This window comes from Sarcophilus harrisii, chromosome 4, assembly GCF_902635505.1.
Source record: "Sarcophilus harrisii chromosome 4, mSarHar1.11, whole genome shotgun sequence".
In the NCBI taxonomy this organism is placed as follows: Eukaryota; Metazoa; Chordata; class Mammalia; order Dasyuromorphia; family Dasyuridae; genus Sarcophilus; species Sarcophilus harrisii.
This window is the reverse complement of record NC_045429.1, coordinates 194,373,363-194,389,729: the sequence shown is the minus strand read 5'-3', so window position 1 is coordinate 194,389,729 and position 16,367 is coordinate 194,373,363. Positions and strand designations below refer to the sequence as shown.

The following is a 16,367-nucleotide window of genomic DNA, read 5'->3' as shown; positions in this document are numbered from 1 at the left end:
CAGAAAGGAAAGAGAGAGGAGAGATAGAGATAGAAAAAAAGAGAAAAGACAGGAAAGAGACAGAAACAGAGAAAGAAGAGAGAGAAAAAAGACTAACAGAAGAAAAAAAGAGACAGAGATGAAAAAGACAGAGAGACAGAAAGAGAAAAACAGGAGAGAGAGAAAAAAAAGGAAAGAGAAAGAAGGGAGAGAAAGAAAGATGAAAAAAAAACAGAGAGAGAGATAGAAAAGACATAAGAAAGAGAGGGATATGCACCGAGAGACAGAGACACACATAGACACAGACATGCATGTTGCAAATAGGTACTTTTCTTCTATCATTGCTGTATGGCCTATCACAGAAGGAAGTGAAGAGGCAATTTTTCTGGTTACCAGCTGAACAAGGGCATAGGATTAACAGGGACATTTGCAGGAGAAATAGCCTTTCCCTCTGTTTATCATGTCAAATGAGAACAGATTAATTTTGTTAATAAATGTAAGACCAGGACTTCCCCACATCAGTCTTCTGATGCTTTGCTTCCTCCAAACTTCTGTAGTTCTATTGAATGTGCTAAACATCCTTATAATTAATCAGCTTTGTAGGCCCAGAGTTGTGTTAGATCAGGGGTTCTTAGCCCTTTTGTGCCATGGGCCCCCTGGGAAGTCTGGTGAAGCCTGGGCATTCCTTTTCAGAATAATGTTTTTAAATATATAAAATAAAATAATTAATGTCCCTTTTTCTAGTCTCTCCCTTCACCAATCCATTTTCCATATAGCTATCAAAGTAATCTTTCTAAGTTGTCTGACTATATACCATTCCATACTTCCAAAAACTCAGTGATACAAAATCTGTAGTGATACAAAATCCAAGCTTCTTGCTCTGGCTTCTAAGTGTCTCCATAATTTGGTCCTCCCACCTACCTTTTCAACTTTATTTCATAATGTTCCCCTTTATGAACTCCATGTTGCAATGGATTAATCATCTCTTCCGACCAACATCCCCACCTTCTACCTCCATATATTTGAAGCAATCATTATGATTTTTCTTTTTATTTCTGCTTCTAGAAATCTGTTTCAGCCTTCAAGACTTAGATCAGGAGCCACCTCTTTCTCTAGTTCCTCCTTCACTTTTTAGGGATCTCTATCTTCTCAATACTTAATTAGTGTACATGTGTCCCCTTAGTCCCCATAAGCATCTCTAGGTCATATACTATTTTAATTTTGTCTTCTCATATAATATTTTGTAAAAAGCAGCTTCATAATAAAATGGTTAGAGAGTTGATCTTGGAGTCAGGGAAAACAGTTCAAATCAGGATAAATCACTTACCTCTGTCTCAATTACTCATCTATAAAATGGAGATAGTAATAGCATCTACCTCCTAGAATTGTTTGCATGGTCCAAAGGAAATCATACATGCAAAATACTCTGCAAATTTTAAAACAAAAATAAATATTTGCTATTATTATATGTATAATAGGTGTTTAATAAATGTTGAGTTAGGTAAAATTGAATTATATGAACAGCAGGTATAAAAGGAGGCCAATAGCCACTCATACCTAATCAGTAGTAAAAGGAAAGGTATGGATTTGTAGTTTGACCAAATATTCAAGAGATGATAGAATGATAGGGTTGATTTTATTGTTCACAGGTGACTTGGATTTATTCTTCACTTGAGCTAGAAAAACCATTGTTTATTTTACTGAGATGTAGTTTGCTGTCTGCTTAAGAGAAGTCTGATTATTTAAATGCTTGCTAACATATAATTGATATTTAGAGGCAGATGATTTACAATGAAGGAAAATGGGATATTACTATAACCTACCTTAGTTTGCAATATGATGCAAAGTTCATTCATTATGGCAGTGATGGAAATGTGGGAAACTGTAGGAAATGTGATGTTTGAAAAGTTTGAGAACCACAATTTTTGGGTAGTCATTTTATTAACTAAAGGAGGTCGTGGCACTCTCAAATACCAGACAGTTATGGCAGTCTTATGACTTATATGCCTTTGGAAAAGGGGTAGTCTGGAGGGTGGCAGTCAACTCTGATTGGTTAACAATTAATGAGAGAATGGATATTACAATGAGGGGCTGAACCTATTTTAATGAACTTTGATTATATCATTTACTTCTAAATTAAGCCCAGTTTTGGGCAATCTAAATAAGAATTTATACCCTCCACCCAAACCTGAAAGAAAGGAAATTTCATCTTAGATTAGAAGTCTGATCTAGTAGGATGGAGCAGCAATATCCAGAATGAGGAGAATGTTAATTTTATCTTCCATCAACCCTATCCTTGAGATATTGGACAAGGAAATAGAACAGAGGATAAAAAGTTGGGGTATCCCCAATTTTATTAATATGAAAGAGAAACTATCATTTCTTTCAGAAAATAAAAAATAAGTAAGACCTTGCCCCTAATTCATAGTAGTTTATAATCTATTATAAAATATGACATGATCAGTAATCTAGCAGTGGGGGCCAAATTGGGAAAGATTAGGAAAAGAAATTCAAGAAAATAAGTAAGGTTGGATTAGACCAAGGAGTTGAATATGGGAGCAAATCTGAGGATGGGTTATCTAAGGATGGCCTTGTGAGGGTGAACTTGAAGGCAAATCTGAAATTCATAGATCAGCTTCTGGGGAAAACTGCTAAAGGTATCATTGGCCAAGGTCCAAGTCAAACCTGATATGAAATGTGGGTGATATTCAAAGATAGATGAGAGTTGATTGGGAATTTCAGCAAGGAGTCATTTGGTAGAGGGTGAAATGGGTGGGAAGTTGGTATTTAGAAGGTCGGGTAATAGAAATAGGAGATTCAGGCATCAGGAAAATAAGGATAAGAGGTAGAGAACATTCTCTAGGTTCTGAGCTTCAAGGTAGGACACTCACCCCAGGAACTGAGTTATAAGGATACAGGACAGACAATTGTGAAATTGAAGAACAAGATAAAAACCTAGCCATTAGAAAGTACCAGGGGTGTCAATGTGTGTTGTATACTAATTAGATTCATGATATTAAACAACACAAAGCCTTGCACTAAGTTCATCTAAGCACAGAGTTTGTAGAATGATATATAAACCATATAGATATAGTCATACAAAAAGAGTACAAGAAAACAATACAGGTCATTGGCTTACCTTGTGTCACCTTTTGGGTCCTATCTTTTTCCAGGCTGGGGAAAGGTAGCTCCATGCTTAAACTTTTCTCAGAACATGTGCTGTTTAGCCAATAATAGCCTGACTATCAGATTAGTGGCCCTGTAATTTCATACTGAGGTAGAAAAAAAGGAACTGCTCCCTCTTACAAATATACCTATCTAAAATTAGTCAGCCAGGTAGCTTAGGGGATAGATCAATTGCTAGTCTGGCTATCTGGAAGACCTGAGTTCAAATCCTGTCTTAGACAGTTATTAGTTGTTTGATACAGGGCAAGTCACTTAATCTTTCTCAGTCTTAGTTTCCTTGTCCCTAAAATAGGGATAATAATAGCATTTGCCTTACAAGATTATTGTGAGGATCAAATGACATGATATATGAAAAATATTTTGCTAATCTTAAAGTACTACATAAATGCTAGTTGGGTAGTGGTTGGGTAGAATTCCTATGAAATCAGGGCTTAGACTTATAGATATTCTGCAATAACTTTATTTGTCTCTATTTGTATGTGCCCTCTCCTCTGGGCAAAAGCCTTTCTCAATGCAGTACATGATCTATTCCCAAAGAATTCCAGAATTAGTTCCAGAGTCAAAGTCAGTGGGTAGAGCCAAAGCTACTTCAGGAAGCAAGGCTCAGTTGCCAAGGTTAGTAGGAATAAAGAATAGTACACCAAGAACTACAATGCAGGATGGTACAAGGATCTACTCCTTTCAAAGTTACCAAGACTAGGTCATGCCCAAATCCCTTTCTAGTTTTATAAGCTCATATGTATTTCAGGAAAGGTCATAATGGAGAAAATGGAAATTAATGGGATTGAAATTCTGTAAGTTTTCTGAGTTACTAATTGCTTTGTAACTAACTCCAATGTTGGTTATACTTTCTATACTTTAAAAAACACCCCAGTCTTTCTGGTTTTTAAACCAGAGATATACAATGAGATATAAATCCAACTTCTTCTGTCTTTTTATCTCTAGTGTTAAAACTTTAATTACAAAGAGTTGAAATGTATAATTATTGATTTTCTAGAAGACTTGGGTTTGAGCCTTAACTGGCTTGCTAGCTATATGACTTTTCTCAGACTAATAGCATGAGTAACTCACAAGAGTAAGATAGGACAGTAATGCAAACATCCATGGAGCTTTATTGGGGTGAATTTTTTCTCTCACAAGGGAAGGCTCAGGGACTAAAATAAGACTCCCATAGGTAGGGTCATGGGAAGAAGGAGCAACAAAGAAAAGATAATGGAGGAATTTTTCAGATGATAGGTTGACAACCTAAAGGCTGTAATTGGAGGAGGAACAGGGAATCAGTGAGCTCTTGGGAAGAACCGGCCCTTGAACTTTGCACAGCAAGCTTCCCCTGCTCTCCATCACTCCTTCTAAATACTGTGTGATATGGCTGGTTCCCATATCTTCCATACCAAGTAGACAAAGGCCATGGGTTTATTGGGGGAAAGTTCTCACTAGGTTCTTTTGATGGGTTTCCCCATCTTTAATGTCACTGCTAAGCAAAGACTAGGGATTGGCTAGTAAGGCTCCAGTTATGCAACCATCAAACATAGAAGTTTCTAGAATAAATCATGGAAACTTTCAGAAAAAGGCAAGATTGGGAGTTCCGGGAAGCAGGAGATGGTAGGTTCAGAGTCCTAAAAATCAGATAGTCTTTTTGAATTGTTGCCATATCTTCGGCAAGTAATTTAAACTTCTTGAGCCCTAGTTTCCTCATCTTTAAAATGGAGGCAGATTCAATTGAATAGAATTATGTTTATATAAGTGAGGATGGCATTATTTTTGCTTATATCTCTCTACTTCATAAGGATCAAATAAAAGGTAGTATCTGAAAATTGCTTAGCAAACCATTACTTGAATATTTATACTTAAATATATTGAATTTTCAATACTTGAAAAGATCTGTGATTTTACCAGTGTGGACCCTATTGCCAACAGCAGAGATGGAGACTGCTTTATGATACTAAAAATTTCATCCTCCGGTGACCATTCTGATGATAAGTATCTTTAAATTTATCTATTCTGGTCCTGGGAAAACAGACATACAGTCTATCATGACATCTGTGCTGGAAAGCTTTCTGTATTGGTTGGATCTGCCAAGATTCACCTATTGGTGATATAGATATTGAAAATCCAAAAATCACATTCATGCCTTATGATGAGACATCAGAAAAGGCTTTTAAATATCTCTCAAATGGAGATTTTATAAAACATAAATCTTTGTCAATTATTATGATTATTATTTAAATGAAATAACTACTATTTGATTCTACAGTGTGTGCCCATTGACACATTTGTCACATAGATCAAAAGAACCTGTGGCTCATTAGTTACTCACATGTAAGGCCTTATATGTGTGGGGATCTCATTGATACATAGGCTATCAATGGTATAGCCAGAAAAGTCAAGAGACCAGGGATGAAGAGTTACCTCTGACTCTTACTAGCAATATGTGACCATCATTAAGTTTCTTGAGATCCTTACAACTCAGTTTCCTCATCTATAAAGCAGAACTAATAAATTTTAGTTGTGTTTTAGTCTTGTCTGACTCTTTGTGGCCCTAATATTTAGAGTTTTCTTGACAAAGATACTGGAGTGGTTTGTCATTTCCATTTCATTTTACATATGAGGAAATAGTAGCAGAGTTAAGTGACTTGCCTAAGGTCACATAGCTAAAAATGTCTGAGACTGGATTTGAGCTCAGATTTTCCTGACTCCAAATCTGGAACTTATCCACTGAATCAGCTACTTGCCCAAGGATTAATAATATTACATAAAATACCTGCCTCACAGAGATGTCATCAGAGAAATGTCATCAGTTGCTGATGTTTATAGTTGCAGTTTATAGTTTATAAACTGTTACACATAGGGACTGAACCTTTGGTTTTATTGGTATAAATATGCCAGTTTATTCCAATACAGGTCAAAACCTTTGCAATAATAGTTTTAGAGAATTGCCTAGAACATTAAGTTGAGAAGTAACATGTATCTTAGCCAGTATATCTTAGGCAGGACTTGAATTCAGATAAATCCTTGTTTGGAGGCCATTACTGCCTTTCATAGAAATTATTCTCTTTGGATAAATATAATATGATTATTTTTGTCCTCCCTACATCATGCTACCTTAGTGGCCTTGTTATAGTAAATATAACAGAATTACCTTTTCTTAGTTAATTTTTGCCAATTAGGTGGGAGAAATATTCAACCAACAATAAAGGTATATTATGTACCCAAGTTTAGTCATTATATTATAGCTATTCATTTAAACAAGTCACTCCATGTCTCTGGTCTTCAATTATAAAATGGGGAATATTTTTCTTGGGCGCTGTCTGGCTCTTCCTCTCATTCTGTGATTCTAGGGTTGGAAGGGAGTTTGCATAATAGCTAGAGAGCTGGACTGGAAGACCTGAATTCATGTCTTGCCTCTGATACATATTTGCTTTGTGTCCCTTAATGATTCAGTACCTGAGACAACTCTGAAACTCTAAGATTTGGAGAAGATACAGACTTGCATTTGGTAGAGGGGAGTTCCTTCATGCAGGAGTAACCTTGTAGCAATGAAACCAGAAGAAAGAATGCACACTTTGAATATTAAATACATAATAAAATCTCTGGTCTAAGTATATAAGAGAGTTTTTACTATAAGAAACAAAATAAAAGCATAGAATTAGTGATAATATTTGTAAAAATATGGACTAAAATGAGGTATTGAATTTGTTTGGGCTAGAGCCATTAAGGCATAAGGCAACTAGGTGACACAGTACTAGGATAGAATATTACTCGTCAAGTCAGAAAAACTAGCTGTGTGACCCTGGGCAAGTCATTTAATCTCTGCTTGAATTAGTTTTCTTTTATGTAAAATGGGGGGGGGAGAGGAAATAATAGCATCTCCCTCCCAGGGGTATGATGAGGATAAACTGAGAGAGTAATTGGGATTGAGATTTGTAATTCCAAGTCTAGAAATCACTTTGCAAATATCAAAGTGATATATAATTGTTAGCTTTTGTTCCATAGATGAATACTTTAAATATTCTTCTCCTTTACTATTTATTGAATACTCCTTCATCTATTTTAATATCCCCAAATGCTTGTAATTTCCTTTAAAAATTGTATATATGTCAGGCAGCTAAATGGTAAAACCCTTTTCTGATATAATGCAATTTGGGGTTTTTTATTTGATTTCTTTTTTGTGCCTTGAAGTGAAAGCAACTCATAATAATAATAGGTAAAAAATATTCCTTTCATCCGACAGTAACATTTCTTATGAAAACACTTGTATCAACTCCTCCTTATGCTATATTTAAAGCAAGTACACAATGCCCTAGCAAGGGTATAGTTACTTATGAAGAAGTACAGAAGGAAAAATAAAACCTCTAAAGTGCCTTATGATTTCAGGTATATTTTGGTCCAAATTGTGTTTCATATATTGCCATTCTGTCACGCTGCCAGCAAGTCTGTAACTTAAGTGCTTTCCTTGTCCCTGAACCTTGACATTAATATGGGGCTCTACTGTATCCAGGCATAGATATAGAAGAAGACAATGAACACAACCAGAGTTTCAGGAATCTTCCTGGAGGAATTCTGAAGCTTGGGAAAGGAAGTTTCCAGGGATTTTTGCCTAGCACTCCAGTGAAGTGGTATGATCCATTCAAAGGGAGTTGATGTTCAACAGAACAAATGGAAAATTTCTCTTTTGTTCCCTACAGAGACCCTTAGGAGGTAGCCTGTCTCTCCTCCCACACTGAATTAAGCATTTACCCTTGTTTCCATCTTTTCCTTAGAAAGAACTCTTTAGCTTTCTTGGGCCAGAGATGGTGCCATCAACCATGCATGATGGTGCTTGTTTGGTAGAGTCTTTTCTGTTGTTGCTCTACTACTAGAGAGGGACAGTTGGCCAAGTCTGAGAGTATTCTGAGTGATGTTGTAGGATTGCTGATAAAATCTCTTTTTAATTGGAAAAGTCAGTATGGGCAGTTAGTGGAGTTTTGAAAATCATCTGCAAAAAAGGAGAACAGCCTTTGCTATGGTATTAATATCTTCCCTAAAGATTTCCTCTGTCCTATCCTGGGACAGGAGGACAGCCTGAGTACTCAAAGTCCATGCCAGTGGACCATGGGTAGGTTTTAATGATAGGCTTAATGTAGAATTATGAACCAGACTTTCTAGATTTGTGAAAGCTCAGGAGTAGAAGGTTGGCTATCAGGTGACATTAATTTTTATCAGCTCATGAAGAACATCTAAGGCAGGAAAGACTCAGAGGGAAGCAGTACAGTGTAACTGGAAAAATCACTGACTGAAGCCAAAGTACCTGGGTTCAAATCTACCCTCTAATGCTTATTGCCCTAGTGATGTCCGGTAAAGTACTTAACATACCTGGGTCTTTATTTCCTCTAAAAATAATGGAATTGATCTAGATGGTCTCTAAGATGAGAGGTTCCTTTTAACTCTATATCTCTGATTCAATTAAAATTATAGGTCAATCAAGTAATGAACTGAATATAATAGCTATCATGCAGGCATTAATTTAGCTTTTAGGAAGCAACAAAAGAATACTGGTTCTAAAATCAGATCCTTCCACTGATTCTTATAAAAATAAATAGTATAGCATTTGTGGTGAGGAAGAACTAAATATTCAGTTGTATGTGTGTGGCCTTGAATAAGTTATTTAGCCTTCATGGATCCATTCTTGTCTATAAAAGGAGGAAGCTGGACCATTTAGCCTATAAGGTCTTTTTCCAGCTCTAAAATTATGATCCTGATGACACCTATGTAATCTCAATTGTGATTATTCATAAATGGTCTTTGAGCGGCAAGTATGAACTGAAGCCTTCCAAATTTTTTAGGGTGACTCCTCTCTAATTACTTGAGCTGGAAAAATAGCCCATCCTATAACACTTCAAGTCAAGTCAATAAGCAGCTACTATATGCCAAGCAGTGTACTAAGCTGTTCCTAGAATAACATTTCCGAATTCAAGTATAATATTCTTCTAAAAGCTACACACATCCCTTATCTCCTCTAGTAATACACAGCAGATCATTCAAAAGATTTCACTGCATCCCTCCAGATCAAGAGCATCATGTCTGTTCCCAGGAGAGGAAAGAGTCAAGCACTTAAAACTTATTTTTTTTAGATGATTATACTTGACTTCTCTTTGTCCTTAGTGAAGTTTAAAACATTAGACCATTTAGAAATTCAGAATACTGTGAAGGATTATTTTTGGTTGTGGTGGCAGTGCTGGTGTGTGTGTGTGTGTGTGTGTGTGTGTGTGTGTGATGGTGTGCATGTGGGTGGTGGTGTTGGGTTTCCTTTCACTATGTGTGTGTTTTCCATTTCCGTGGTTGTGTGATGGATACCAAGCAAATGGTTGTAGGATGGAATTTCTTTAACTATGTAGTCAGATTAATTGTCAGAGGTTCAGGCACTTTCCAGTGACAGGGATGTATGATGCAGAGAATAAAATGGAAGATTCAGTAAGACAAGCTGTGAAAACAGGAGGGTTCAAATTGCAAGAGTGGAGTGTAGCATGGAGTGGGAGTGTTGCACTGTGAGGCCAGAAGTTATAACCATTTGACCCTGGGCACATCACTTCACTTGCCTCAGCCTCAGTTTCCTTACTTTGAATGTGAGGGGATTAAATCAGATGATTGCTAAAGTCACTGTAGGGATCAGGCATTTTGTATGTTTCTTTCTTTCTTTTTTTAACATACCAAACCACACATGCCTCCTAGAAAAGTTTAAGCATTAGTGGGTCATACTTCAATACTAATTTTTTAACTTCATAAGTTATGAACTATAAATATGATCTAGTTGTTGTGAATAGACCAATTTAAAGTCTACATAATATAGTAATCTGGAGGTTCTTTTAAAGATTCCAACAATTTGTAAAAGACTTATGTGTAAAGGAAATAAATTTATTTTTATTTTTAATCAGCAGTGTTGACAATATCACTAGGCATCTGGTGTGTATGTATGTGTATGCATACTACATGTATAATAAACACATTCTAACTTATGAATATTTATATATAAGATACATATATATATATATATATATATCATGGATATATGAAAACACATTGGCCCCTGTATGACTATATGTAAAATATATTTTCAGGCATATGTAACACAACACACTAAGAATGTTAAAGGACTCAATAAAGTCCTTCTGGCTAAATAATATCATTTTTGAGAGGATTGCTTATAGTAGGACTTAAGTTCAACACATTTCAGAGTTCATCCATGTAACAACAAACATTTATTGAGTGCATATTATGTATTAGGTACTGTGGGGAAACAAAGATAAATTAGACATGGTTCCTACCTTCTAGGAAGTTGCAATGTAGAGAAGTGTTTACAATCTATTTATATGAGCCAAACATTACAGTGGAGTTTCATGGAACAGTATCCATTACTTGCTCTAGGCATTAAAAATCTTTCTTTTGTTGAAGCATTCCATTTTTTTTTTTTTACTTCTACCTACTAGGGTTGAGGCAACCCAATCCAATTCAGCCCAACAAGCATTTACTCAGAACCTATTGTGTGCCAATAGCACTAGGCAAAAAGCAAAAGATTAAAGGCAAAAATGAAAAATAGTTTTTACCAGCAAGAAGCCTATATTCTACTTGGAATTAGGAACAGGGTAGGGATATACCAGTTGACAGATAAGTACGTATTTGATAATTTGGGGCGGGGAGATTGAGTCTGCCCTAAGAGCTAAGGAAATTCCCAAAGGAGAGGCAAGTAATGATAGATTTGTAACTGGCCCAACTTAAGGCCACATTTCCTTAAATAGGTCATCCTGATATAGTACATAGTATGTGTAACCCTGTATCATGTGTTATCAGGTCACCCTGACAGAGTAGAATGAACACCCTGAGTATCAGTTTTACTCTGAGTAAAACTTTGGCCAGTTTAAATTGGTATCTGTCAAATCAAGATGTTAAACACTCAGGAAGAGACAACTTTTACACAACTTGGAGCCTCACACTGTATTTTTTCCCCTCCTCTAAAGTCAACTGCATTGGGCATCAGGAAAAGACTCAATAAAAGAGGCATTGAATCCAAAATGGGGGCACTCCTAATTCTTAAAGCAAACCAATTTAAAAAAACACCCTAATCCTTCTGTGACCCAAATACTAGTGGCCTTGTCATTCCCTCTTCTGAATGATTCCATCCTAACTCCCATCCATTCCAACAGTGGGAAGCAAAAGCCTTTATGAAGATGAGCTTCACATACCAGGGCTTGCAAAATGTGGATTTGTTTCTTAAATGGCAATACAAAAAAAAAAAAAAAAACCAAAAACCCAACAACAACAACAAAAACAATCACCAAACAATGCTCCCAGTGTTCCCAGTGACACCCAACAACATCAGACCAATTTCACTCCATCAAAGAGAAACAATGCATAAAGGCTGTCAGGGTTTGCTAGAAGTATACTCATCATCCCCGCCTTAGTCCATATATCACAACAGGTAGTTCTCAGCTCTCTTTGTGTCAGACATACATTTTATCTGAAAAGACAGCAGACAGAGCTACCTGCTGCTTACTCTATGGCTTTTCTGTGTTTCTCTTCTTTTTCTTAGTTCACTGGGGCTTATTTAAATAAGCTGGCTCAGGGCCAGAAGCTCATCATTTTAATGCAGTGTAAAATGGAATATGCATAATTATATGCAAGCCATATGTGAGGGAGACAGCTCAGCTGTGAATTTCAGGAGGCTGGGAGAGTGAACAGCTAGGGATTAGTTGAGATGAGAGCGGAACAGAGTGCAAGTGTCGCCCAAATGAATGGCTTAATGAGTGTGCTGCTGACACTCCTCCTTTCACCTACTTCTCCCTTTGCTTTAACTCCAAACCCGAAAATGATGTAGATTAGAAGGAAAATACTGTATGCAAACGGTATTGCTAATGGGTTCTGTTAATGTCTCCATTTAAACTTCAGCTTTCTTAATTAACAGTGTAGATCAAAATAACCAGTAACTTTTAATGCAGCTTCTTAATTAAATATTTTTTACTGCATTTGATTGAATACTCATTGTTCTTGCTAGACCGTTGCTGCTTTCAGATCTTTATTTAAAAATAGAGGGGAAATCAGTTTATTGCTAACAGTATTATGATGCCAATTATAAGTATGCAAATCTCTTTTCTTATGGCCTTGCTATTAAAACGACAAAAAAGTACATTATCTAGAGAATGCTTGAGCATGTCAAAAAGTTTACACAAGTATGTATGTAATGGAATCCTGAAAATGCAATAAAGTCATATGAAACTCCTAAAGTGGGTATGACTTTCAGCTTAACTATTGGATTTTGGTTTGTTTCTTATTGTTTTAAGTATTAGAACACAATGAATTTGCATGTTCAGCCTAAGCTATTTAAAGGAAAAAAAAATCCCAAGTTTTAATATCTAAAAGGCATACTGCGTATTTAAGCTTCTTAATAATGTTGTTATTTCTGGATTCCCGTTTGTTTAATGATCTGAGCTGTTATGCTTTTAGCTTTTTCTTTCTTCCATTATTTGTAAGTCCCTAAATAGGCCATTATATTTCCCTTCAGGCTAGAGATGAAGATGGACATGCTGAAAATTTCCCCCAGCAGCACTATGCTAAGGAAACTCCAAGGCTTGCCTTCAAGAATAACTGCGAACTACTTGTAAGAATAACATACTTACAACAAGTCTAGAATGTTACTTTAGCACAGTGAAAAAAGTTTTTGAAAGGGTTTGTACATTATTACATAAGTTATGAAATATTAGAGTTGTATCTGTATAAAAGTTCTAAATGCTGATATCACTGAATAAGTATTAAGATCTCAAATTGTTTGCAAATCTTTTATATCTGATTATAGAGCTTGAGTGGCCCGGTTACATTCATCTGCTTGGTATAGTAGATTATAGGCAACCCTTTTCCCATTAGAAAAGTTAAAACTATAGAGATGATAAGCACACATATATAGAGATATATTATATACATATATGTAGCTTTTAAAAAGATCCAACCCCACTCTCATCTGATATCTGTATACTATTTTCGGACAAAGGTGTAAAATTTTGTTCTGCTAGGGAAAAAAAAAAAGATAGAGTTAACAACGCAATACTCCCTTTAGAATTCAACGATTTCACCACTTTCTTGCCAAATGCAATCAGGCTCTTTCCGTCCTGTTTTTCTGTGTAGAAGGAGTCGAATCAAGTAAGCAAAAGCACTGACAAGAAGAATTGAGGATGTTTACAAGTCATAAGAGAGAGAGGATATCAGTGGTGAAAAGGACTGTATTCCAAAGGAGGGTTAATTTGCTGTTCATTTGAGCATTTTTAGACAAGATGAAAAGCAAGCAAGAAGGCCTATTATATTTCTATTAAATGAATCTGTTGGGACCTAATGTTCTTGATTAGCTTTTCAAAATGAATACTCCACAATGAATTTTCTGTTTACCTAAAGTAAACAGGGAATGAATTGTCATTTATTTAAAGAGATTTCAAACACTGCTTTTGAAAATGAAGCTGTTTGATGAATTCAGTTATGTCTTCCCCTAAATTTTCCTTTCTTTTCAACTGCATTTTAAGCACAACATTTGCTCCCAGTGAATGAGTGTGAGAATGCTTAGTTATTATATCTCGAGGTAGTCTAATTTCTGTTTCATTTTTGGCCTAATCCAGTAAGAGTCTGTCTGCCAAATCTCTGCATTAGGAAATCCCACATGCAACGGTCTTTGGGCTTCTCCCTGACACCAACTGTTCCATAAAAACAAAGTGTCCAAAGAGCAGAAGCATGAAAAAAAATACAGTTCTTGCCCATTCTAGCCACAGTGACTACGTTGAAAGAGAGAAACACTTTTTTTTTTTTTTTTGGCTACATGGCCCTATTAAGTTACAACAGCACTACTCATCTGCTGTGTTCTATGCTTTGGTCAGAGGGAATATTTAATTCTTATAAATGAAATTCCTCTGAACCCTTACATTTTCTTGAATTTGTCAATGGGACATTGAATCCTTCAGGTCTGCTCTTGTTAATGTAGATTATTTCAAAGAGCAGTTCTTCCCATTTAAAAAGGTATTTTAAAAGTTTCACTACATACCTTCTATGTACCTGATTGAAATCAAGAAGAGCCATTTGTGTTGGTATTCAATTATCAAAGTGATTTTTAGACAGTTTGGTTCTTATTTAAAGAAGAAATGAAAGTATTTTGACCTTTCTCTCCCTGACCCCTTTGCTAGTGGGAAGATGAGTTGTCCAAGACTCTGGCTATGGTCAGTTTGTATTGGAAGAGAAGGAAAAATGAATATTTTTTTCAGCTATTATTAGCAAAAAGATATGTTTAATTAGGGCCATTCTTAAATATCATATTTTGTTGTAGTTTGGGAAGATTTGGGATTGGTACAATTCTTGCCTTCCTGGTTGTGGTTTAAAATGCTCTATTTTTGATAGTATATCCAATACTCTCTACCTCCATCTCCACAAAAAGGGAAGGAGGCCAAAGAGAAAAACCAAAAAGAGTATTTCTTTGCTGAGAAATGTAACTAATTTTTCATCTGTTGAGAGAGATGATGGTTTAAAGGCTAGTTATGAAGTCCAAAAATGTTAAGATTTGAAACAAAAAAGACTCACTGATTCTTAGTATAATTGGAGAATGCTTAGAGCCTGCTTAATGGATCTTAGATCAAGTCTGATAAAGACTTGTTGGAGGAGCTTTGGCCCTTAGACTCCAGAGGGCTTTCTTCACTCCAGGGTGTAGCTCTAGCTTCCAAGTGTAGAGTCTGATTTAGATTATGTTTGTATATCTGAGAAATTGCCAGGATGAATCTAGCAGAGAGAGCACAGAATGGTTTCTGAATTATAGTAGAAGAACCAGAGCAGAGGCTTAGATGGTCAGTGCATTGAATCACAGGTATTTATTTGAAGTCCTTTGTCCTAGGGTAGATGCTACTATGCTACCCTGGAAGGTTGTATGGTATTTGGATTTCTTTTCATCTCATTCAATAAAATACTTTTTAAAAATCTTGGAGTTTCTTGAAAAGGTGAGGGATATTAAGTAAACTAAATACAAGCAGAAAGAAATCAATGTCTGGATTATACAAGTGTGTGTAATCAGAAGGCTCAGACAGTGAAAGCATTGACTGATAAAAAATCTGCTCTACAGCTGTAGATTTCCTGTAGGGTATTGATTTTTCCATCTAAATCCTAAACTGTGATATGTGCCATCACACTTAATGTACAACACAGATGACTAGATATTTAACTTGGTGGCCAAGATTCTTTAGTCAGGGAAGGTTCAGCAGATTCCTTATGCTTTTAATAATTTTGAATATGAAAGGCTGTCAAGATGAACAACATTCAATAAAACTTGGGCACAACAGCACAGGCCACAGCCTGGTTTGAACCCATTGTTTCCTTTCCCTCACCATTCTTAGTTTTAGATTTAGATTTAGATTTATAAAACCAAATCCCAAAAGACATTAGGGGACAGAACAAAAATATAGGTAACCAGAATGGTGGATCAGGTCATCCCTTAAAGGGATGGCATTCCCTATTGCCTCAATATAATAAGAATCTGCATTATGATCACCAGTAGGATAGCACATGCATATGTAATTTCTATCATGACCCAAATGGAGAAAATATTATAAAAGGAGATTGTGTCAAAAGATTCAGAAGGAACAACATTCAGGGCCAGTTTAGGAAGGGTGAACTCTTAAGATCATAAAGTCATAGAACATTATAATTAGTAGAGACCATAGAGATCACTGAATCTATCCATATCCCTTCTTTCTCCCATGCCACCCTTAAAACTCCCTTCTTTTGGGCCTTGAAGACTTTCTACTTTGGGAGCTCCCTGTATAAAATATCCACAATTCTGGGAGGCTTTATATCTTAAGCTTATTATCTAATAGCTTAAATTGACACATTAGTTATTAGTGAATGTCAGTGAATGGAAGGACAAGTAAATCAGTGAGTGTAAAGACCTTATTTAGGTATTTACAGGAAGCACAGGGCCCAGGAAAGCCTGGAAAGACATGAGAAGAGAAGGTAGGAAGGTACCAATATAAATTTGACAATTTCCAAATTTTGGATTTCAAGGATGGGATTATATTGGGGAAGAAGTTACAAAAATGGTCATAATATGTAAACTATTTGATATAAAATTTAAAGTAGAAAATGAAACAGACCTGGAAAATCTAAATTAGAATTTGCTGAATGAATGGAATATAGGAAGGAAAACAGAGAAACTC

The 16,367-nt window shown here is 35.9% G+C and overlaps 1 protein-coding gene across 2 annotated transcripts in view; it reads left to right on the top strand.

The window, feature by feature from the left end:
* The window catches only part of SOBP (sine oculis binding protein homolog), a 222,378-nt gene that overhangs the window by 121,737 nt on the left and 84,274 nt on the right, over nucleotides 1–16,367 (top strand). Inside the window, exon 5 of one of the 2 annotated variants that reach the window (XM_031964459.1) lies at nucleotides 12,698–12,793. The exons of the other annotated variant lie outside the window; for it this stretch is intronic. Within the exon in view, the coding sequence (XP_031820319.1) occupies nucleotides 12,698–12,793 (96 nt within the window). The remainder of the gene's footprint in view (nucleotides 1–12,697; nucleotides 12,794–16,367) is intronic. 2 annotated transcript variants of the gene reach the window in all.